This window comes from Rhea pennata, chromosome 5 (assembly GCF_028389875.1).
Source record: "Rhea pennata isolate bPtePen1 chromosome 5, bPtePen1.pri, whole genome shotgun sequence".
NCBI classification, from domain to species: Eukaryota; Metazoa; Chordata; class Aves; order Rheiformes; family Rheidae; genus Rhea; species Rhea pennata.
This window is the reverse complement of record NC_084667.1, coordinates 23,033,193-23,057,900: the sequence shown is the minus strand read 5'-3', so window position 1 is coordinate 23,057,900 and position 24,708 is coordinate 23,033,193. Positions and strand designations below refer to the sequence as shown.

At 36.3% G+C, this 24,708-nt stretch overlaps 1 protein-coding gene across 2 annotated transcripts in view; it reads left to right on the top strand.

Moving 5' to 3' along the window:
• IFTAP (intraflagellar transport associated protein) overlaps positions 1-22,199 on the top strand; it is a 40,999-nt gene extending 18,800 nt beyond the window's left edge. For both annotated transcript variants that reach the window (XM_062576897.1, XM_062576898.1), the window contains 5 exons: positions 5,511-5,671; positions 7,114-7,185; positions 8,695-8,749; positions 15,283-15,413; positions 20,536-22,199. In XM_062576897.1, the coding sequence (XP_062432881.1) occupies positions 5,511-5,671; positions 7,114-7,185; positions 8,695-8,749; positions 15,283-15,413; positions 20,536-20,700 (584 nt within the window). In that variant the 3' untranslated portion in view covers positions 20,701-22,199. The remainder of the gene's footprint in view (positions 1-5,510; positions 5,672-7,113; positions 7,186-8,694; positions 8,750-15,282; positions 15,414-20,535) is intronic.
• Positions 22,200-24,708: the final 2,509 nt, after the last annotated feature.

Below are 24,708 nucleotides of genomic sequence, written 5' to 3'. Positions count from 1 at the left end.
TGAATTGCACCTGGATTACTCTTATTTATTGACAAATATACAGGCCCCTAATATTGAATTCCTCCAGGTATTTACTGTAGGGGGTACTTGGGCTTTTTGTTTGTCACAGAGAGGCAGACAAACTCAGTGTCGATTTACAGTGATTTGTACATTTAAATACATGAAAATAGGAAGGTAGCTCAAGAATGTAAATCAGAACAGATTTTATAGGCTAAGTAAATTTAAAATAAAACACTAAGTGCTGTTCTTAGCTGTATAATACACAGAGGGAGGCTCTACATTTTGACGGAGTTAGTGTAGAACTATGTGAGGGAGCAGGTTTGACTAAATTATTAAAAAAAAAAAAAAAGAAAAGAAAAAAGAAGAAGAAGCTTTAAAATTGTCCTCCCAACAAATTGTTTTTTCAGGCTTGGGAATTTTTGTTTTCTTACGGCTTGGCATTTAGGGTAAACTACCTCAGCACAGTAAAACAGTTTGCATAGTTGCAAATAGGTAAATACAGGTACTTCTCCTGTGCTTACCTATGTCATCTTCTGTTTTGAACGTCCAAAATAATATTTTATGGAAACATTTCAGTGACAAGCTTTAGTCATGTTTTAAAATATGTCTCTTAACACCTTTGGTTCACAGCATCTTTTTGCTGAGGATGTGTTTGAAGAATGGAGATGGTAAATGAACATGAAAGTTGTACTTTTGATCTCTGCAAAAGACAGATACCATGTTACTATGAGTAAAATTATTTTTTTGTTCAGAAGTCCTGTGCAAAGTCATCCTATCATTTGAATCCCAATTGTTCCATTAAAGCATGGCTTAGAAGGGATTTAATGGATTCACAGGCCTTCCACTGGCCAGCAATTTGAGGACAAAGAAGTAAATCAGAACTTATGATAATAGCTTTGCTATGTTATATTTTATAGTTAAATGGGACTGTTTGTCACCCTCACCCAATTTTTATTAAGATTTTTGGAATGAATTCATAGAGGGAAATAACCTGGTAGTTTATATTGTGTAGTCCAGCATTTTTTGCCAAGCCAGGTTTTCCACACTATATTATTGAGTGCTGTGTCTGCTCTTGTTTTGCAGTGTTTCAAATCGGAGGACTTTCATCATTCTTCTGGGGCTAGTATTTCATCTGATAGATTTCACTGTCAGGAAGTTTTTCCTGATAATCCTGATAGCTCTCTTCTCTGGCTGTGTGATAAATGACTCCATTATTCTTTGAAATATGTGCGTGATCACTGAACGTTTTCAAGAGATTCTATTCCAAATTGGAAGACAAAAAGAATTTTAAGCAATATAGAGAATAGATAGATGGACAGAAAGAAGGTATCAAGTGGGATATACTTTCTGATAGAAATATGTTTCTGAAGTCTGCAACATACTTTTCAGTGACACACAGTTACGATGAATATTTCTCTTGAGAGGCTCAGATTTACTTTTCTAGAGACTTAAGCTTGTTATGTCATTGTTAAGGTACAGACAGTGGAATGTCTCGAAAGTAAAACTGAAAACTTTCTGCAGAGTGAATATGTGAGTATGGAGGAACCTTCTTCCTCTGATACTTTTGTTGTGTTTGTATCCTTTAATTAGGGCTTTTGTCAGATGTTTTTAGGCCAGTGTTGTACGTTTGGGTCTTGGCAAGTTGAGAACTGTGACTGTGAATAATGAGTCAGTTATCAGGCTGGGGGAAGGCAGAGTGGTCCTTGCTAGCCGAGACGAGGACGAGAAAGGTTGGAATTCAGAATGTTGTCAGAGGCATGGCATCTTTCTGCAAAATGTAGCTTCTTCAGATTTAGAACAATTTGTGTGAGTTTTTTTAATATAATTTTGATTTAATTCATAGCTCTGACTGCTTGAAGGGAGCCAGTTACTTAGATGCACATGTTGAGAAACTAGAGTTGTCAGTAGTTACTTTGGACATCTGAAGAGTGGACCTCATGGCCCTGAACAATTGTGCTTGAGGCTAGCAATATAATCCTTGTTTCATCCCCCAATTTGTGCGACATAGCCTCATTATGCACGTGATTACTTATCTCTTATTGTGCCTGCAGTGTGCATTTTCAAAACTGCTTTTGGTTGCTTAGATTTTTTTTCTCTTTTCTTTGTGAATTTTTCTCCACTTGCAGTCATGCATCTAGTATCACATTGTATTTGTGACTGTTTCATCAAATATAATATTTGATATTATATAATCCAACAACTCTGCAAAGATCTTAACCAAAAAAAGTTTGACAGCAATTTATGACTGATCTCTTAGGAACAGGGACAGTGCTTCTAGATATAGCCTGGGATGGGAGAATGGCATATAAATACAGAAAATACACTTGATTTCTTATTGGTTCATTTAATCTATCTAGCTTTTTATCTGTGACAATAACTCAGCTGACCAAAAGTATATATACTCTATTAAAATAAGTTTGTGGGCTTATGTGTGTACATCTAGTTATAACTATCCAACTCTGAGTCATAGATATTTTGATGCTAAAAATGATATTCTTTTATTTGGGGTATTCAGAATCTGCATTTTGGAGCAAGGTGGTCTGATTTATATCTCAGTGGAATGTCCACTGGAATATCCAAGATTGGCATGGGTTTGTGCAGAAATATCATTTTTATTCAGAGAATACCAGCTGTATGAATTATGATTCTGATCATTCCAGTTGATGCTTTTTGTCTCCTCGTTGACCTTGCTGAGAAAAGTATGTCTTCCAGAACCTTCTTCCTAGTTCACATACATAAAGCTCCCTGAAGTGTGTACAGTGAGGACACTGGTTCCTCGGTACCTATAATTACACTCTATAGATCTGCTCGTATTTGGCTACATAACTTGCTAATGCAGATATATCCTGAAAGACATCAATATCCTTTTGTGGCTTCTCAGTCTTTCATATGAAACTTTTACATTCTTAGGATAAAACAGGAAGTTCATCCTGTTATTATCTCTATAATAATAAAAGATTGAAGCTTTGTGAGCAGCTTGTCTGATTCTTCCTGTTAAGTTGAGAGGACAATAAGAATATCTTCAAATAGTGGGTGATTATTTTACCTGTCAAGAGTTTCAAAGAGGGCTTCTGGTGTGATACGTCATTTCCACAGCTTGAAAAAGAGAGTGTGTAGGAAGAAGTGATTGCCCATATGTAGTGCTGTTTCCAAATATTGTTTTAAGAAAGTACTTGTTAAAAAAGCAGGGAGAAGCCAGATGTCATATCAAAAGACCTGGGATTTAGGAATTATATCTGGTCTAAGAGTTAAAATCAGTTTTCTAGGTTGTTCTGATTGGTGCAATTTACTTTTTGTGAACCTTAACTCTTATGAGTATAGACCTCAGGTTGTGTCCAGAATGCCAGCCCTTTCAGTATCATAATAACTCGGGCATGGAGCTGTCCATGGGGATTAATAACTCCTTGGGAAAGTGGGCTGCTGAATATACTAACCCTGAGGGCATCATTAAGACTATCCACAAGAACAACTTCAGTGCCCATAACATATAATTATGCCTTCAAAATGTACTGCAGTGTTTCTTATTGTTGTGAAGCAGATTTTTCAAATTAAAAGCAAGAAACTTGTTAAATTCAGCATTTATTTTTCATTAAGAACAGGTGGTGTGAAGTCCATTTGAATTTATTGTCCTGTAGCTGTTCCATATTTGATAACGGAATTTTTAAAACAGAAAAGTTGTGCAGTTTTGTTTTGACCATGATTAATATATCTTCTTACCATGTTGTAAGGAAAAACTATTCAGTATGAGGTCAGAAATCCATACTTCATCCACATACTTGTCCTGATCTCTAATGAGCTCTTATATCCAGTCTTCACTGTTGAGATTTGGTTGGATGATCAGCTAGCCATTTCCTAATTCTGCTGGCTGCTGTGTGCCCTGTGGATTTGATAGGACAGTCAGCAGAGCTAACAGTTGTCCTAACTTTGCTCTTATTGTCAAGAGAATTGTTAAAGGTCTGAGAGATGTCCCAAGCTATCACTGAAAGCCCCACTTTTGTTTTGGAATACTTTCATATTTTCTTTGAGGGCCCAATTAACTATTACTGATGAATAAAATAAACATAAGAGAAGGTATTCCAATCTTTTGTCAATGTACTGTCAAAATGTTTTTCCAGTCTGTCTTTCAAGATCAGAGGAATACCCTAAGGAAACCAACCCTGCTTAAACTTCTGCATTTAATCTTTCATCTCAAGAACTAAACCTCTGGCAACCAAATATCACTGACATGCTGCTGTTTGTTAGTCTGGACAAAAAATAAATACTTACTGACAATTTCTTTCCCCACACAGTAATGTTGCAGGTATAGTGGGGCAAATCAAATAAATGATGCTCTAAGTGAAGATCATACTACAGCTGTTAAAATACTGAAAGCTGCAGTGCCTAGTGATCCCAGTACATCCAGCTAAAACGAGAGGATGTTCTACCAAATAAAGATACAAGGGCTAGATACAGTGCGGGAAGAGGAAAGTAAATCCTTGCTCAGTGTCAGCTGCGGTGTAGGAAGCCAACCTCTGCAATTTGCTTTCTTCTCCATTCCTATACAGATACACATCAGTGTATCTGTTACATGGTCCAAGACTGGTCGAGGTGCTGACAGTGCTGCCTGCAGAAGCATGACGGTTCTGCAGGGGTTGCAGCTGGGCGGATTCAAAGCCGCGATTAATAAGAGCCGTGACAAAGGAACTGCCAAGGCACACTTCCCTGCCAGACAACATGGGCATCTGCCCTGATGGTTTTGAGATTCACACACACAATGGCATGTATTTGGACTGATTGTCAGTTTAAACACAATGATATCAATATATTGAGGTAGAGAATATTAAAACTATCAAGTTGATAATTTGATCAAGCTATCAAGTGATTTTTGTGAATGTAGATCTTGCATAAGCACAGTTGGACTTTCAAAACTAGACATGTAAGTGGTGGAGCATATACTAGTTTTAGGGAATGAGGAGCATTTGGTCTGATCTGGTTTTAATTCAAACAATATACATCTAAGATATAGCAACTGCAGGTGCTCAGTAGCACTGGGTTTTATACTGGTATCGCAAAGAAAAGTATGTGTCTTCATACGTGCTGGTGTTTGTGGTGCTAAATGTAGGCATGAACACAGGATGTGCCATTTTGCATAGCAATCAGGTAATTTTTATACAAAGTATTTAAATAAAAACAAAACTGCAACCTTTCTTATTGTCTTGCTTGTTGTTATTTTCAGCCTTTGGATTATTTTATCAAGCTTTCCATATATTACATAAGGTTTTAAGACAATGAATTCTTCAGTATCAAGGCATAGGTGATACTCTATGCTCTTTAAGTTCAAATTCCATATTCTGCTTTATGATAAAGACTGCAAGATAGATGTCTATGCATCATGTGATGTTTATGGAAGCTTAGAGGGAGAGTGGAAAAACAGCTATGTAAAAGTCAATATTAGATCTAACAAGGTTCATATTTTTCTTTTTTCCTGGATGGTGTATTATGTTATCTATCTGGTGTGAGTCTCCTTGCAGAAGAAGAGGGGAAGCCAATACAAGGATATAAAGTGGATTCCCTAAGAAAAACATTTTCTACATCTGAGTTACCAAACAGAAATAAAGAGGATGATAGCTCACCTGAAAGAAGCAAAGAACTGTCTGTGCCCCTCCCGCCAAAGATGCCAAATGGGAATGAGGTAATGAGTTAACATTTGTCCATGTGAACAAGCATCACATTAAAAAAGATAAAAATATGGGGAGATACACAATCCAAATGCTAGAGGCTGATGGTATTATCCCATCTGAGGCAAATATTTAAAGTACTACTGTAGTGTGTAACACAGAAGTACCTGCAGGGATCACATTTGGCAGTGGCATTTGCTCTACTGAAGAGCTGTCACAATCTGACTGATAAAAAAGGAATCCTGTAAAGAGCATTTTAATGTTTTCACTGCAGGCTGCTGTTAACAGTGGAGGTTGGCATGGCAAGAACGGAGAAAGTCTTGAGAGTGTAGTTAGTGTGGACAGAGTGTGCATAGATTTACTTTGCTTCTTGGGGATATTAGCAAGGATGGAATTCTGTGTTACTGGAACTAGATTGCTTCAGCTACCTAAAGTAAACAGTATGCAGTCAGGAAGCATTTTTAACCTTCTCAAACCCACAAGATTATGGATTTAATGTGTAGGGACAGGAAAACAGTAGACATCATCTAGAAAGAGAAAGGTGGAAATCTGTGAGTTTTCTTGTTAAGAACTTCTGCCTTCCTGCCTGAAAAACAAATGATGGGCTGTGATCAAAAATTCCCTTCATTAAACATTTTATTATAAAAGAAGTAGAGGATCATATTGTATAATGTACAGAGCAACACACTTAAGTGACCTGAAAAGCTGTGGCTACCACGTCAGTCAAAGAGCAAAAACTGTCATTTTTCCTCTGTACTAGCACACGCTTTTGAGGTTGAATTAAGCACAGTTTTTAAAACAATCACTTTCTTTCAGTTGATTATATAATAACAGTGACGAGGATCTTTCTGCCATTTTTTTCATGAAGAATGTGATTGTCTCGTTGGGATAGGCTGCTTTGGGGTCTCTTACTGTAACCATTTGGATGTGAATTTCTGACCCATAAAGCAATGTGCAGCTTCCATTATCCATTCCATTATTTATTTAATGGAACATCTTCATTTTTTGTCTTTGTTGCTACAGAACAAAAGTTGCAGCCACTGCATGTTTTTGTTCAATTAGCAATTTGAGAAACAAATACAGTAATAGTACAATGCATTAGAAAGATTGCTGGCGTAGTAGCAGGAGGAGTTTATAATGCAATAGATTGGCCACTGTAACATTTAAACCTGCCCTGAGGAAAGGAGAGGGAAAAACTACTACGGAAAACAGTGCTTTTGTTCTAAACACTGTTTTTTAGGTATACTGTGATAATACATACTGTTGTTCCAGTGGATTCAGTCTGAACCTGTGTAGTATTACCTATGTATATTCTATTTTAAGGAGTATTGCACTCACTTTTTTTTTACATTTTAAATACAGTGTAAAGAGTCCGTATGTGTAAATCAGTAGGAGCTTTGATTGTGATTTTGGTTCTGTTTCATGCATATAAATATTTTTGCTTGCCTACGTACAGATGGAGATGACTGAGTGCTGGAAAGCTGGTGGCCCTGATGGAAACAATCTCAGTCTGTCTGAAAGAGTGAAGGTGAGGTTTTCTTTGATGTCCTTCAAGGTGGGGATTATGAGGAAAACATGACTAATTTTTGTCTCATTCATTTACGAAGTATTCACAATTTGGGGTTTTTTCTCCACCAGCAGGAAAGAGGAATGACAGCATCACTATACAACGTTTTTTGAAATGTTAATGAATGTGTACTTTTATACTATAAGGGTTGTGTAAGTGTGAATGAGAACAGTGTCAAATCAGTTTGGAAAAAAAGATCTACGAGCATCTGTAACTACTGCATAGAAACACAGAAAATTGTGTGGTGCATGTAGTAAATCCTCCATGGCAAAACTGTTCACAGAGCCCATAACTTTTCTTCACTCTCTGTAAAGGCTTCCAGTTTGAAGATGCTAATTCTGACTTTAAAAAATTGTTGTTTGTGCTCTTCCCCTGTTTTAGCTCAATAAACTAGATCTTTTAGGGCTTTTGGGGGATACTTTTTAGGGAGAATGAGAATTGTCTCAATTTGTGTTCTTTAAATTACTCTCCCATTTGTTCCAAGTCATTATGTTCTAGTCTCTTCTGCAAGGACGGTCTGTTTTCCTAGGCTTTAGCTAAAGTGATCAGAGTTGTGGGATAAGTGAAAAAGAACTCTAGTTTTTGAGTCAGACAGAATCCTTTTAAGACTTTCCATATTTTACAGGTAGCAAGATTGCAGAGTTCCAAAGTTTACAATTTGTAGATGATTATCTCAGCTTTCTACAAACTGAAAACAGCAAAAGAAAACCCAAACTCAAAAAAGAAAAGATGCCATTTTACTTATAGACATTTTTTATGCTTAATTGATCAGGTCAGCTGTGGCTTTGTTTAGCTAAGCCTTCAAAGCCTCAAAGTGGGGAGATTCCACAAACTTCTGGGAAAACTGTTCAAGTGCTGCACGACCCACTTAGGGAAGGAGCTGAAGGAAATCTTTGCTCTGTTTCTCTTCACAGTTTGCTGTTAAGAGTCTCTTTTGAATATTTGTAAGATTCTGCCAGCTTTTTACATTGATCATAAAGGCTAGGAAGGACTTTCGCTCTTACCCAATGCATCTATGCAGAGTGCTTCCTCAAGTAAGAGAGGCGTATTCTGGACATTTTCCATTCAGTTCATCATTAGTATCAAAATAGAAGGATCAGGGTCTCCTTTGCTTATAGCATTTACTGTGTCTGTTTCACATGCAATGAGCTTGCAAAACTGCCGACTAACTTATCATGTAACTCCTTTCTATGAAACTGCTTTATTCTTCCATCTTCCCACAAAGTTCCTGAAAGTTCACTGCAGTTGATATGCCAACTCTGGCAACAATTTGTTGGCTATACTTAAAAATATTTTCATTGGGTTATACATTTCAAAAAGAGCTGTCTTGGAAAAATTCAGGAGGAAATGGAGAAGATGGAGACAATTTAATGATTTTTCCTTTGCTCTAGTTTATATAGAAAGGAATGGAATTCTACTTTCTGATTTTGTCAAAAAAGTCAAAAGTCTGATTTTGGACTTTTCCTGCAGGTGGACAAGTACTTAGATTTGCAAGACATTGACACAGATGAAGAGACATACAGTGGTAGGTTTTTCCTTCATAATCATTGTCTGCCTTTGTATTCAAGTGTATTGATTTTCCTTTTTTTTCATGGCTCTGAGACATTGTTTAGCAGAACACTTTCCCCTCTAAAAAGGATATATTCCCTCAGTTTTTCCAATGCTAGAAAATTCCCAACACCTCAAAATTAAACCATGACTTACTCTAACAGGTAATGAGAAAATGTTTCGAACAGTCTTTATTATACTGTGTCTTGGTAAGAAGCGATTTTTTTCCCAAGATTTTTCAAAATTACAAAATACTTTTTAATAACGTTTCTACATTTTTCCATACTTCTATTTAGTATTGAACTTATTTTGATTATAAAGGGTTTCTCCAAATAGTAATGTTGTTTCTAAGAGAAAGGTCTGTAAAGTGGAAATATTTAATGAATATATTGTCCTTACTCATTAAAATGATTTCATCCTGGGCTTAATATAGATTAGATTAATTTTGAAAGCACAGTGAAGTTCTCCAGGAACTCCAATTGTAGGGATTTCAAGTTTTGTTAAACTATTCCACACATCTATAATAATTTGAACTCTCGTAACTCTAAAAAAGTAAATAGTTTATCACCACCAAAATTGAAGATCTTTTCACGATTAAATCTATTTTCCTCATAGATACCTGTGAGTGCACAAGGAAACCAAGACATACAGATAAAGGGATTTGTCTAAGGTCACTGAAAAAAGCTGTGTCGGAGCAGGATTTTGTTCCTTGGGTCCTTGGTTATTGCCATTTGATTAGTCTGTCTAATCTGTTAACTGTTTGATTAATCTTTGCTTTCTGTATGTCCAGAATTCCCATACAGAAAGTTTACAGGTTTCCAATTGACAAATATTTAGAGCTTGGCTGTAACTCGCAAGACAGCAATAAAACAACCTAAATCAAGTTTACAGCATTCTTTCCTCTAACCCGGGCATTTCAAAATGCAGGGATTAAGATAGAGGTCCTGTATCAAGTACAGAAATCAAGGATTTCTTTTCCACATAGAAGCATGTGCAGCATTTTTTCCCTTTGTAGGACACTATTCTGAGTTCATTTTATAATTTTTATTGGTTAAAAAATGGGGCTTACTGATGGAAACTTAACCTTAAATTTCACTTGTATCATAATGAAATGAGGCTTGTGGTCCTATCTAGTTCAGTGAAAAAATTCCCAGATATCTGTAGTTCAGAACAGGCCACAAAGTTGAATGGTATGTCCAACACCAAAATAGCAAGCAGGACAATGAGTCAAAAAGAGCTCTGATAGAGCTTGATGATAGTTTACAATGCCACTTTCCACACCATGCCTGACTCTTTTCAATCATTTATGTTTATTTGTGCATATGTGTATGTATTTATGCCTGAGACTCAATGTTAATCAGAAATATTTGGAAACACATAGTAAAACAGATTGCATTTAAACAAGTTGAGAATTACAAAAATGATCATCTGCTTGTACTGTCTGAATATCACTTTATGCCAGTATATTTGGAAAATCTTTCAGTTACTGCTTTTATTGGTGATTATAAAAATAATAATCATAACATTATACCATCACTACTGTAGATTATCATTGTGCTAACTACCAGTTTTTTATGTGATACTTGATTTGGCTTTCAGTATCTGCTCTCCTCAGCTCCTCCCATCAGAGAGCATTCTCTGCACAAACTGTCTCAGTGCAGAAGGAAGCCATATCCACCCCAAGCAATCTACAGTGCCCGTAATAACAACATTAAGCATTTATATTGTATTTTATAACCCTGAAACACTGCACAGCCAGGAGCTAATTATTCCTGTAAGCTCTGTAAGGAAAGCAAACAGCATCCAAATTTATACCTGGAAAACACACAGCCTGGGTCTTGCCCAGGGCTTCACTGGAGATAGTTATTGAGTCAAGATGAAAAATTTCCCCTAGCCTCCTAAGTTAGCATGCAGAAAATAGGCCTCATAGTTCGATATTTGTCTTAAATGATAAAATTAACTTGATAGGCTTCATGATTACAGAGGTATAATCCTCACTCCTGTAGACAGCAATGTAACAAAATGCAAATTAAAAAAATGGTATCTCTATTATTGTTTGTAATAATAAAGTTATATAAAATAATATTCCTAATGACCACCTTAATGAAGGATTCATTCTGAAGGACTCTAAGTAGTTTATAAATAAGGCAAAGTGTTACACAAATCTGTAAGGCATTCTGCTGCAGGCTTTTTTATATGCTGCCACCAATATTCAAAGCAAACAGTAGTCTTAGCGTTATATTGGCAAAACAAGCTAGGGCATCCAGTAAGGAATACCACACCTTGCTAATATAATTGCAACAAGATTTTATCTCTACTTTTCTCTCTTCTATTCTGGCAACATCTCAGTATCTCTACTTCATTTAGCTTTAAGAACAGACCAGTTAGCCTAGTTAGCAACTGTACCTCAGTACAATAAATATTCACAGTTAGGGGGAAGTGGCTCAAAGTTGGCAGTGTCAAAAGCATGATAGAAAATAGGTGTTAAAACATCCCATCTAAACCAGTGCTTTGGGGGGAGGCCCTAGGAGAATCACTCTAGTAGGTTTTCCTTTTTTTCTTCTTTTTCTTTTTTTGTTTGTCCTATATGCAATGTCTTTTAAGGTATGAACAGCTGCTTCTTATGAACAAAACAGCCCATAGATTCAGCCAGTGTGCAAGTATACTGTAGCTGTTTTCTGTAGACAGCACTGGGCCGTATGCCTGAAACCAAGGGAGAGCTTTGCATCGTGGGACTTTGGCACAATAAACCCTGACTGGCGAAGTAAAATTGCTTCCCTAAGCCATAGCTTTAACCCGTAGTGTAGAGACAGCATGTGGATGGTGGGCTGTTTAATCTCTCTTTCTCATTAAATTTAATCTCCAACTATAAGTAGCTTAAGGCAATAATACAAATCATCAGGCTTTCTCTTGGGAGAAGGCTTAGGACTAATGTTTTGGCAATAGATTTCCTTTTCAAGACTGCTGACAGATCACCTTCTGCAGGCTCAAAGAATGGTTGGTTAATAATATGGAATATTTGCATAAAACACAAAATATATAAGATGCATATGTGGAGACCTTGAGTGTGGTATTTGTTAAATACAGAGGCAAGTAACAATAGGACTGATAGAATGTTACATGGGTGAGGATACATAGGCAAGGATACCGCAGTCTTGTCTGATCTGGCTTGGAAGCTTCAAATACTGCAAACTTGTTTTTAGAAAGTCCCTATTATCTATAACCTCACAGAAGTTGTAGAGAATCTGGGTGACTTAGTTACTTTGAAGCAGAGGCCAAGCACTACTATTTGATTGTTTAACTAAGCAAATGGTTCTTTGGGCAAATTATATCCATATCTGTTGTTTACCTAATCTGTGTTTTCCCATTTGTATTTTGGACCCATATTTGCATTCAGGAAGATAAGCTTGGGGAACAGGATTCAGAATTAAATTCTGTGGATTTTTTCAAATATGGAGCTCTTCCCCCGCCTGTGAATCTCCTTCTTTTTTTTTCCCCTTCAGTCTCTGCAACCAATTTAACACTGCTTTGAGATGATTTCACACAAGGCAGCTCTTTGGGGCTAACAGCCTGAAGCCTGAGAATCACAGGAGATGGCAAAACCTAGCTTTCAAGCTTTTTCCTTTAGCACTTCCTATCTCCTCGGCTTCCATCAATGCTATTTTTGTCAAATGTAGCATCTGAAAGTGAAAGCCTGAGCTGGTCTATCTATAGCTACACATTGTCTGGGATGCAGTAAAGATGAAGGCATAAAGACTTTAAACTTCTTGACTCTTGTGAGTTTAAATCAGATTTGTACCAACATCTTTCATTCTATAATTTTAATTATTATTGCAATGGTATTAAACGAGCAAAGAAACCAACACAGCAGTGGTCACAGATGCAGTAATCAGTTTCTGTAGATCCATCATGGGGGGGAGGGAGGAGACTAAAATTAAGAGCTCTGTTTCCAAACCTGCCCTGCTACCCCGTGGTGGTCTTGAGTAAGATCCCAGGATGTCACTGCTACATCAGCCAGGGGGCTGATTCTTGCAGCATTAGGAGAGACATTCCAAAACCTCTTCTCAGGATTTTGATATCACTGCCTCCTCAATTATCTCTATATATGGTGCCATTGGCAATATCCAAGGCATTCCTGTTGCTAATTAATCACCTCCACAGAGAACATAATTAGCAGCTTAATTAGGATCATCATCCACTAGTGATGTAGCATCAGCCTGAACCAGCTGTGAGGTACTGGCTGGAACTTACTATAGCCTACAGTTCCTTTGGGAGTCCCACCGAGAAGGAGGACTGTCAAAACTCCCTAATTTTTCTCTCTGAAGGAGTTTCTTGATTAAACATTATCAGGGAAAGCAGCATTTACCGATTAGACTTTCATATGCTGTCACACAGCCAGAATAGAGAGACAAAGCTCATTTCTGGCATGTCTACTGGCAAACAAAGGTTGATTACCATGTTCTTATGGGGTGATTGAAGGAAATTTGAAACATTGTTTGCATTACTAACAAGCCTTAAAAAATTGGAACTGACATTCTGAGTATGACAAGCACTTCTTGCTAAAAGCAAAAATAAATTTCCTTCTGTTGTCCTAATTTTAAGAGTTTTCTTTTTGAGCCACTGCCAAGACTGTTACATAAGATTGCTTCCTGCTCATCTTCTTTCCACAGATTGGCCTGTTGGGGTGGAGCAATGGGAATTAGCTCCTACTACAGAAATAATGACCATTCGGGAGGTGGTACAAACATTTTGATCTCCAGGCCTGCCTTCCTTCATTGAGAGTATATGTTTAGGATGCAGGTTTGCAACAATAGCAGAAGATCCCCATTGCCTTTGGATGAGCACTCACATCTTGTGTCCTGTACAAATAGTTTTGGATTCCAATCATGAAAGAATGAAACTCGCAGTTGCAGAGCATGTGAAGACATGACATATACCTATAGACTGGACTCTGTTTTTCAGAAAGCTTTCTCAAATAACTGAAACAGAGTGAGCTCAGCTACTATGTTGAGAACAAGTACTGCAAGTGCATAAATGGCTAGAGATAGATATAAGTAACCAAGAGAATAGGGCTGAAAGTTGGAAACCACTTGATGTGAATTGTGAGCCAAAAGATGAAAATTTGGGAATAAGATGAGATCTCAAGGGTGTGAACTTCAGCTCTTTATTAAACAACATTCTACTTTAGAAATTAAAAGTGGTTAGCCCTACTGGCTTTGAAATTATATACAAATACCAGAAGAAAAATTGAATGAAGAATTTGATCATGGATTTTTCAGAAGGGCCTAGCTAGGAAATCATTTTTTTCAAATTCAAATTTACAGGAGTATGACAGATCTATAACTCAGCTACTGTTGTGAAGGTGTGCATGTAGAGACACAGGGCCACTTCTTTCTTTTCACACTGGATCTGTGTCCACTCCTGTTATTTCCATTTTTTGACAGTTAGGCAACACTTTGAAAGTTTATTCTGAGATTTCAAGAGGGAATCAAGCTACTAAAATCTAGTATAAAGCTGTAAAGAAACTTGTACATCAGCTAGAAAAAATAGGAGGTATATTTACCTAGTCCTTCAACTAAATTGTGAGACATACTTTCCTTAAATTTCTTCAGAAAAACATTATTGTGAGAAGATGGACACATTCATGCTATAGCAGTGCTGAGATTGATTCATGTTAAAAGATATTTCTAAACCTAAGGCATCTCCTTCAGCACTGCCACAGAAAGCAAACTGTTGTTCCCAGTGGGAAGATTTAGCTTAAGAAAATGTCATTCAGAAGGTCTATGCATTTGTGAATTGTGGACCAAATCCTGCTAGCGTAGAAAGGCATATGTGTCCTCCTATCCCAGGTGTAAGGAAGTCTTCTCAAGTGCCTCTTTTTGGAAAGCTGAGAGAGGAACAAATACCCATGAAATATCCTTAAAAAACAGGGACATCTGGCACTGTATAGTCAAATGGGGGATATTATTACTTTTATCAAGTATTTTTACTTAAAATTTCAGAGGAATGTGGTAAAAGCTTTTAAAAGATTCTTTATGCCCAATGTACAGGTGTTGAAACTCTAGCAAAAGAGAATTGAAATAAACTGCCCTGCTAATCAATAGCAAGATGAGGGTTCAGTTTAGCATTTTGTAACTCCTACTGCAGATGTGTCTGCTCAGGACTTTCTTTCCTTGTTATGAAAGGGATTAATCTAATCCCACATTTTATCTGAATTTAGGAGTTTCTTGATCCAGGGTTTTAGTTCAGCATCCTCAAGAAAGAGGAGTTAGCTATCTATTTTTGATCAAATTTGTTTTTTCTTTAGTATAGTCTATTTTATGATCTAGATTTTAGCCCAAGACTGCATCTGTTTTAAAGAGAACTACCTATATTATATATTAAACAACAATAAGAGTACAGCACCCTTTGACTAACAAGCTCCTGGCTCTGAGCATTGCAGGACTTTAGACATAATTTTGCTTATTTAGATATTGAATGGAAAGATAAAGTTGTGTATTTTGTATTCAGCAGGGTCATTAGTTCTTCCAGGAGAAGTGGAACAGACAGTGACTTGCTGCCCACTTTCTTTTGATCAGCCTATTCTACGGAAGTTCAGGACCTTGCCAGTTATACAACCAGTGGACAACAAAACACAAGAGGTATGAGGTCAGAATTATTTACACACTTTTTTTTTTAACCTTATTTCCCCATAAGAACAGGGGAATATAGATAGAGTATGTGCTGTAAGTTAACAGCAGATTTTAAAATTAATTATGAATTCTTAAATACATTAAAAGACATGAGATAAATACTCTGATAGAAAAGTTACTGTTTTGTGTTGCACACTGCTATTATATAAGCCTACATTTTTTCTTATTTCTGACTTTAAACTTTGTGTAGACTTTTTTATATTTGATTGATGTAACTCACAGAGTACTGAAGTAAACTTTTGCAGTTCCTGACCTTTTAACAATTCATACCTTACATAGAATGATGGACCATTTAATTCCCAGTGATTTCATGATTTTACAACATACTGCCATTCTCATTGGGCTGAATGTAGGAATCATCTTCTGCAACAAACAGTTAATGAATAGTACATCTAATGTGACATTTAAAAGAAAAAAGATTTTAGAATACACTGTGATCAGAATTGGGATTAGTCCTCATGGAAATGTGTGGTCGCAAGGTGCTGCTGAGGAACAGCATTGTCTAGGTCTGTTGTTGAGAGGTTTGCATTATGGAGTCTCAGTCTATTAATCAGAAACAGTCAATAAAAACTTTAATTTAAAATTGCCATTTTCCCTCAGAATTTCAGTTCTATTCAAACTAGGAAAAAAAGGTATGGACTGCTCACAGGCTTATTTTAAGTCATTAAGCTTCCTATCCAAATAGCTGGTATGAGCATTAACTTTCAGGGATGTTTCTGTTGAAAAGAATTCGTTACTGCTCTTTCCCTTGCCTGATCATTATAATAGAATCTGCAGCTAGCTTCTGGCTAAAACTGGGCAATTTTGATAGTTTCATATGTTTATTGATGTCCCATGGGACTTAAATTAAGTTTATAAATGATGTGTGACCAATAAAGAATTGATGTTTTTGCAGTGCATATGATGCCTCCTTTCCTGAGTTCAATTGTGTTTGGCTCTTTGCAATAAACTCTTAAAAACTGACTGTAAAGAACAAGCCTGCTTTGGGAAAAAGTAAATGTTTTGAAATGACCTTTCAAACTGTAATACTCACAAATCTATGAATAAGAATACTCACTGTTTTCTCTAAGCATGGAAGTAATTCACGGAAGTTTTTGCCTTTAGAAATATCCATTGGTACACAAAAAGATCTAGAATGAGGTATTACAGTTTGCTCATCTGGTAACTTTTCTATATTAGAACTGCAAAGGAAAGAGGATTGTAGGAGCCTGCCGTGTTCATAAAGCTATAATTTGTGAGAAATGGATGAAGATCCCACTGCATGCAAAATTCATTTCCATTTGAGAAAAACTTGAGTTAGGCAAGAGAAATTGGGTATTCTTAGACTGACAAAGGGCTTATTGCATTTTTCAAGAATAAAGATGTGTGATTACCACAACTATTTGTTTGGTGTCAGGCTGCTCAATACTTAAGATGAAGGCACTCTTTCCCCTAAATTATACACATATGTGTACCTTCATTTAGACATTATAACTGTGGCCTGATTTTCAGAACTGTCAAGGCTGAACAGGTCCATTTAAAAATCCCTAAATATTCCAAATTGTCACAGCTTTGAAAATTAAGACTTATGTTGCTTATGGCAGGACTTGTTTAGGATGGGAAAAAGATATTCCCTAGAGACATCCCCACTTTGAAATGACACAGTTCTCTATCCATCAAAACAAGCCCATTATGGAAAGGCAAAAGAATGTGACTGCCTAGTCTGTAGTTTGGTTTTCCATGTCCTGTGAAAAATAAACAAAATTTAATAGTGCAATGTAGATATAGGAGAGTCTGTGCTATGGATGTATTTATGAGAAACTTCAGAGGAATGTGTATATTTCTTAATGTATTGCTAGTGAAAGTTTAATATACAAAAATAAGCTCTATTAAGATCCAATGTAATTTGCCTAATTGTTAAAGAAAAACTCCTCTCCCTGAAAATGATTCCTCTATCAAATGCTGTTGGGAAGAGGCTTTCAATAAGAAAAGAGGCTTAGTGAATGACTCAGTAAACTGTCTGTTTTGGCTAGCAGCTTTGCTTTGTATCTCTTCCCTGGTTTTTGGCATAGATATATTCCTGGATTTTGATATATACAGTGCAGCATACATGAACTCCCACAGACCACTGCAAACTGAAATTGCACTCACTCTGTGGTTGAAGTACATTATCACAGCACATTTACCTCCCCTACCCAGATATTTATGCCCTCATCTATTTCTGCTTAATAATTTATTTCATAAAAAATAGTTTTTTAAATTTAACTGTATTGACCGAGTCAGTTTTCTCTTGAGTAGACAATGAATTCATCAGTGTGTGTGTATCCTTTACATAATTTGAATAAGTGAATCATAGAGTGCCCATAATTACACAGAAATACAGGTTTTAGAAGGACAGAATCAAGCTGGTCAGTTAACTGTAACTCCACACATTAATAAAAAGAACCAAGTTGCTTGGTTCTTAATTAATAGACTTTTGAAAGTCTCAACTTTAAGGTATTTTATTTACAAGATTACTTTATAAAACAGCCTTAGGCAAAATACTTCAGTTATTAATATGAACATTACATTCTTTTCTTCTTTAATTTGGACATGCAGGGGCTGTGAATGAAAATGATTCTTTCTTCAGATGTGTCTCTGAGTAAATTACATGGGCAATCTTAAGCAAACTGGCAGTTTTTTAATAGAGCAAAATTCTATTCCCAGAGAGCTTCCAAAAAGATTTCAATTAGATGTTAAATGAGACACCTGGAATTCACATATTTCTTTCATCTCCTTAGGCAACAATAACAAGATAATAACTTGATCAGCTCAGAGGATTCAGTTGTCTTTCTTTTTGCAAAAATGTCTTTCTTTTGAAGTAGATCAGAATTGCAGTTTGCAGTCTAAAAATTTTAGATTGCTTGTCTGCGTGGAAGGTTGAGATGAATGGCTTTTTGGGAGAAGAAGAAAAGAATCCTCAGTGCTTTGAGAGCACACAGATAAATATACAATGTGAATAAACTTTTTTGAATGTGCAATGAATGGGTAACAATATTTTTTTTAACAAAAGTTTTTCCAGTCTTTCTCTACCTCTGCATGAAATATTACTGGAATGAAATGAAGGTCAAGACAAAGGCACAATGAATAAATGTATACTTTCCATTACTATGCTGGTGCAGGAAGGATAGATTTGATTTTGTAGAATCCCAATGAAGGTTTACTGTAATTTAAATTACTATGATTTAAGTTACTTACAGATGAGGCAACAAGCACTGTTACAACCAAAGTAACTGAAAAATATTTGTATATTACATCATATTTTAGAAGGATGTTCTGGCCTTCAGCAAAGGAAATACAAGTATTAATGAAACCCAATTGCTGGTACCCTTTCTGACATGGAGTTTTAGTAAGCTATGCCCACGGGGAAGATGAAACTGGACGTGACTATGGTGAGCAGGTGGAGGAACTGACCATAGCCTTGATGGGAAAAGAGAGCTTACGTGCATGTTTTGCCCCATGTAAGCTTTTTTGAACGTGCTATTTATAAAAATTAACTATGATTTACCTGTGATCATCTGTGGATATAAACAAGACAATGTTTGCATGCTGTATTAATACCTTCTGCTAGACCAGTTCTGTTCACAAAGGTTGATTGCTTATTTATAAATGCATATGGTCTACAGGTCTGTACCTAGGATGATTTATATGCTACAGTACCTATTGAAGCCAGTGTAAGCCAGATCCCTAAAATATTGAACAATATAGACACTTAATGAAAATTCAGCAAAATCAGACAAATATTGCCTGGTGACTCAGACTGTATTACAATTTACTTGTAGTAACAGTAGATTTAACAAGAATGTAGACACTTGCAGAATATTCACTGCCACATCTAACCATCAGGTGCCCAGCCACTGGAGAAGAATCTAGCTACCACCTCTATCACTTACTAGATAGCATTAACTGTATCCACGGACCTTTCAAAACGTTACCAGAAATTGTGTGGGTTATTGCGTTTCTAAATTGAGTAGTAACTGTCAGATGTGGAGTGTTTTTCCTCGTGTTCAACAAAGCAAGTAAATGTATGCTTAACTTCAGACACACAGTCACTGGTTTGAATATAAGGATTCATCAGACATTTGAAAATAAGCATGTGTTTAATTGTTTGGCTGATTTGGGACTGTCGTTGAAACACAGAGCCCTTCAGATCTGCTATCTTTCATGGCTGAAATTTCTAGACATTTTCTACTAACGTCCTCAAAGCACAGGGAGCATTCCTGTACTGCCTGGATAGCGAATACACCTCTCCTGTAGTTCTGGAATTCATTTTCTGTAGCTACTTACCATACCCCTTTTGTGCTGTGGCCCTCTGCAGTTTCTTATCAGTGTACAGCTTGTCATAGTTACTAATTTAAATTATTTTATAAGCAAAGAGTTTCTTCTAAGATATTGCAATGAGAAATTATAGAATTGATATACAATATGTCAACTAAGCAAATATTGGCAAATGCAACAAGACTTTCTGTTCATCATCCAAGAAATCTAAACTAGTCAATCTCACATACCTGAGATAGTTAAAAGAAATTATTAGAACCGAAAATCAGTTAGGTGTCATTCTGCTCATTTTATGCATTTCCTTTGCTGAAACTGTGTTTTGGGAAACATATTGTATTAGTATCAAATGCAAGTACACTCACATTTTATGTAATACTAGCCCAAATTTTAAAAGATATGGAATCTGTCTTTGAAATTTGACATGGTCATATATAACTTGTCCATATCCCTTCAGCCCTGCAGCCCTGTTGCTACAAGTGCTAGAAATGTAATAGATGTGTGCAAAGGAGGTTTTTAGATTCCTTGCCTCAGGCAAAATTAGCTAATGATATTCATTCAGAAACAGTACAGTACAAATGGGGCACATTAAATGGCTTAAATTAGGTCAAATTGAATAATTGAATTTATTCTTTTACTTAAAAACAACTTAATCAGCTGAGAGTGCTGGAGTCTGAAAAAATAGTTTAATTAAATATTAATTAAAAGTTTATACTTTGAGCTTCCTTATCATTACTTGCAGCAATATTATTTATGTATCTGTTTTTCCTCATTGCAGCTACTAGGGGATGATGTTCAGCCATTCTCACTTGATGAAGAATTTGATTACGACAATGTGGCTTTGACTCCTAAGTTTTCTGAAGCTGAGCTGAAGTCCATTACAGGCTTGTCTGAAGAGAAGAAAATGGAGACAGATGTAAAGTCAGCAGGAGCTGAAGACTGAGTCAGAGGCACCTTGCATGGCATTCTGTGCAGTGCTGTTGAATAATGTTTTTAGGGGGTAAATCTAGCTCCCTATTGTACCCTTATTTAATCTTTTTATCTGTGTGGTCTGTAAATAACATCTTCAAGATTGTTTTGTGTGTTCCACCAAAGTGTCTTGGAGCCCTGAGGTTGTTTTCTAGTCCTACTACATGCACAGAACAGAAGGAAGAGTTGCTTGTGTAGTAGCCCTTCAGCCAGCGAGGAAGTATTTCCTTCCCTTTTATACATACGTACATGGACTTGTGCATTCAGGTTGGCTAAGGAGGTCTGGATTTGTCCCTAAATCCAATAGGATTTTTGTATACATCTGTGGCCTTATTTATTCTTAGGCTCCAGTCGTCAGCTACTTTGTTATTTTCCAGGTTGTACAAGGCAGTTGGAAGGATGTCTCAAATGACAGCCATGAATTCCCTTTTCTAGAAGAATCCTTGAGTAGGCTGATGCCTGTATTGCCTCAGGCTAGGCATGCTGGAATAATTACTCCTTAAGACCAACGCAAGCTGATGCAATTCAGAATAGGTGTATGGCTACTTTAACTTGTATTTGATACTGACTCCAGTTCCTGACTAACTCAAGGCTCGTCCTAAAACTGCCTTTCCCTATTTTGTTCATCAGTGCAGGTAAGAACTTCATGCAGCTGAGGAATCAGCCTCTCCTTATCTTTCTATCTATTCAAAGATAAACAATTATACCAGCAAATAAATCTGGGAAATGTGTTTTGTCCCTTCTGGGTTGCTTCAGTTCTGCAGAGAAATAAATATTCGTATTTCCAATAAACTTTTTAAAACAGATGATCAAAATTAACTCTGTGTAACTGCTGATAATTAAAAAATTAACTGCTACTAAAAGTCTTCCAGAAAGAGAATAAAATAGTGATCTAATCTGTTATAGAAATTGGCATTGAAATGCTGTCAGATTTTACATTTTTTTCACAGGGGATGATTTCAGATAGCAGTTTAGGACTTAAGCTTAGCATTGCTCAATACAGGAAGATCTAGAGTTGAGTAAATTATGCATAGTATAGGTGAGAGAGAAGAATCTGCATCTCTAACAAGATAGTATGTACTCTTGCCATGGGATGTTTAGAAACAGCTTTTCTCAGCTTACTAAAGAAACATTGCTAGTGAGGCTTGGTTTAACATTACATTACTGAATTGTATTATTGGTCTTTTTCATTCTGATGTAACTCCATTAGTTAAAGTTGATTGACCAGCATTTTCTCCTTGGCCTATCTCCATTATCGCCGACGTAGGGGACTAACATGATGAATATAGTAAGAGAGCCTGAGCAGGTAGATTAGAGACTGAACCACATGTTGTTTAAATGCTTTGGACGAAATCCATAAGGCCAGGTGCTCCATTGTCAGCAATTTAAAAGAAGAAAAAAAATGCTTTGTTGTTCCAAAGGAAATTATTTGGATTGGTCATTTTGTAGATTAAAAACCCAATTTAAAACCCAAATTTATTTTGAGGAATTTTATTAGAAGGATATAATTTAAGGTTGAGATTATCAAACAACAAAAAAGCAAGCAGTCTTAGCTAAAATGTTTAAGGAGAGAGTTATAAAATTAGAAGTATGTTGAGTAGCAAAGCTGGTTTGTACAGGATCTTGCTGGTAGAAGGTAATGAGAAAGTATTTTTAACATCTACACTCATACTGGTTCTGTAGTTAAAACAGATTTTGATAGAATTGACTTTGTAGCAGATTTTGCTGTTGTTTGAGAAACATCTTTTTGTTTTAATTTGGACTGAATTGAATTGAATGAAGAATTTTGTTGAACCTAGCATATTTTCAGTGAAGATCTTCAGACCTAACTAACTGCAAGTTTTTAGTGAAACATTCAGATAAAAATTCCTAAGTGGATCTATTTATTAATTCATCTTATTCTGTAGAACATAGATGTTGTGTATGAAACATCTGAAATCAGAGGGATAGGAAAGAAGTTCTTCCAAGGGGAAGAAATTGAGCACCACTATACGAAGTGGTTCTCAAAGATCAAAGAACAAAGATACTCAAGTCAGCCTTTAAGAACCTTGGCAGAGATTCCTCTGCCCACAAGAACAACCTTCTTATATACATGGCACAGATACAATAAGGAACCCTAAGTCTAAGAGGCCACTATGTACAGAGATTACAGACAAAGAATCGGCCATAAAAAGAGATAGGCTTTTGTGGGTATGTTGAATGATTCACTGATGATAAATTTGGTACGCTTTTTTATGTGTTTTATAGAAAGGTACAGATCAGTTCTATTGGAATGCTATTCCCACTACAGTCAATGACAGAACTTGTCCAAAGGTTCATAATGATCTTCAGGTCAAATCAACTCTGGAATCTCTAAGTGTACTTTCTATTCATTTCATTAACAATTTTTCCCTGTACATTAGGGATACATTAAGCCATTCAGTTCCTTCTCTCATAGGCAGATGATTCTCTTACCAAATGTTCAGACTATATATTATGCTCTGTAAGTGTTGTTCAGTATATTCATTATATGGTTCTGTTTGATTCGCCACTGCAGAATATCCCCCCAAAATTGGAACCCTTTAATGACATCCATCTTATGCAGAGAAACAGGGATAATCTACTTAGTATTAACACCACTGAGTTATATTTTCACTCTTTTTGAGTATCACAGTGGAGCTGTTTCCTTTCACAGTCTTGATGGATCCTGGGCCATGGAGAGGAGCTTCCTGAGTTCTGTGGTGAATGAAACAGGTATCTGAAGGGCTGTTTCCTTGGCTGGCCGTGATGCAGGCACAGGTATTAATACTCAGAGTTATTCCTCATGGATTTAAGATGAAGAGTCATTATTTGCTGAGTTAATGATAGTAAAAAGAAAACAATAGCAATTAAGAAAATGAAAAGAGGTGCAGACATATCTATCTGACTCAGACTTTAAAGTTTTAAATATATTTCTATTAATGCATGAAGGTATGATTATATACAGTTATTTACACACAGTACCAATGAAAGCAACTAATTCTAGTGCAGAGAGCACTCACCAGATAATTCAGAACACTATGAAGAAGGTGGCATGGAAACAAATACCTGCTCTTACAGAATAGACCCTTTGATCCTCTGGCCTTGATTTTGTGCTGCTATGAATTGGCAGAACTCCACTGAGCCCATTTATATTCATGCAGAGCAGACAGGACTCTGGTATTTACAGTTGTAGCTGAAAGAATATAGAGCCAAATCAATTCCTGATTTAACTTTACTGAATATAAAGCTATGTATATGACCCATTATCTTTATGGGAAAGCATTTAAATGCAGAGCCAATGCAAATGAAATGTAAAAACCGTATCTTAAATTTTCAGTTACTAATCTCATACAGGCCATTTTAGAGTGTTTCTCTAGTGTTGTGTGTTCAGAACATCATCTTTTTGCTTTAACAAAAATATCAGCTATATTTTCTAGTCATGTTCAAATCACAAAACTTGAGCATATACATAGATGCTAATAATTTCTTTCTCTCTTTTTTTTTTTTCCTCTTCATCTTGGCAAGGCTCAAAATGGACTTTGCTTTATCTTGGAATTGTTTTAAAAAGAACTCATATTCTTTATAAAAACACATACTTCATTACAAAGGAGGATTCTCTTAGTGATGGAACTGAGCTTAGATTAGCTCTTCTTGTTGCAGAAACCAAAATAGAAATAAATTCTTAATTATTCAGCAACCCAGGTATGGCATGGCTTGGCTAAACAGCCACTTGGTATCAAATGGTCTACTGGAATAGCAGGCTGACACATATCGTATTGTCTTCTATACCCTTATTTTTACTCAGCAGTCTAAGTGATAGCTTTGTTCCACTTAGGTATGAATTCTTACAGCCCTATAAACAGTTGAACTGACCAAAAAAGCTGAACCAGCAGTCTTGTACTGGGGCTTCATGTACTCTCCAACCTGCTTAACAGCTGAATGTGGCTATTCACCTCTGCTCTGCAGTGCTGCATATGTAAGG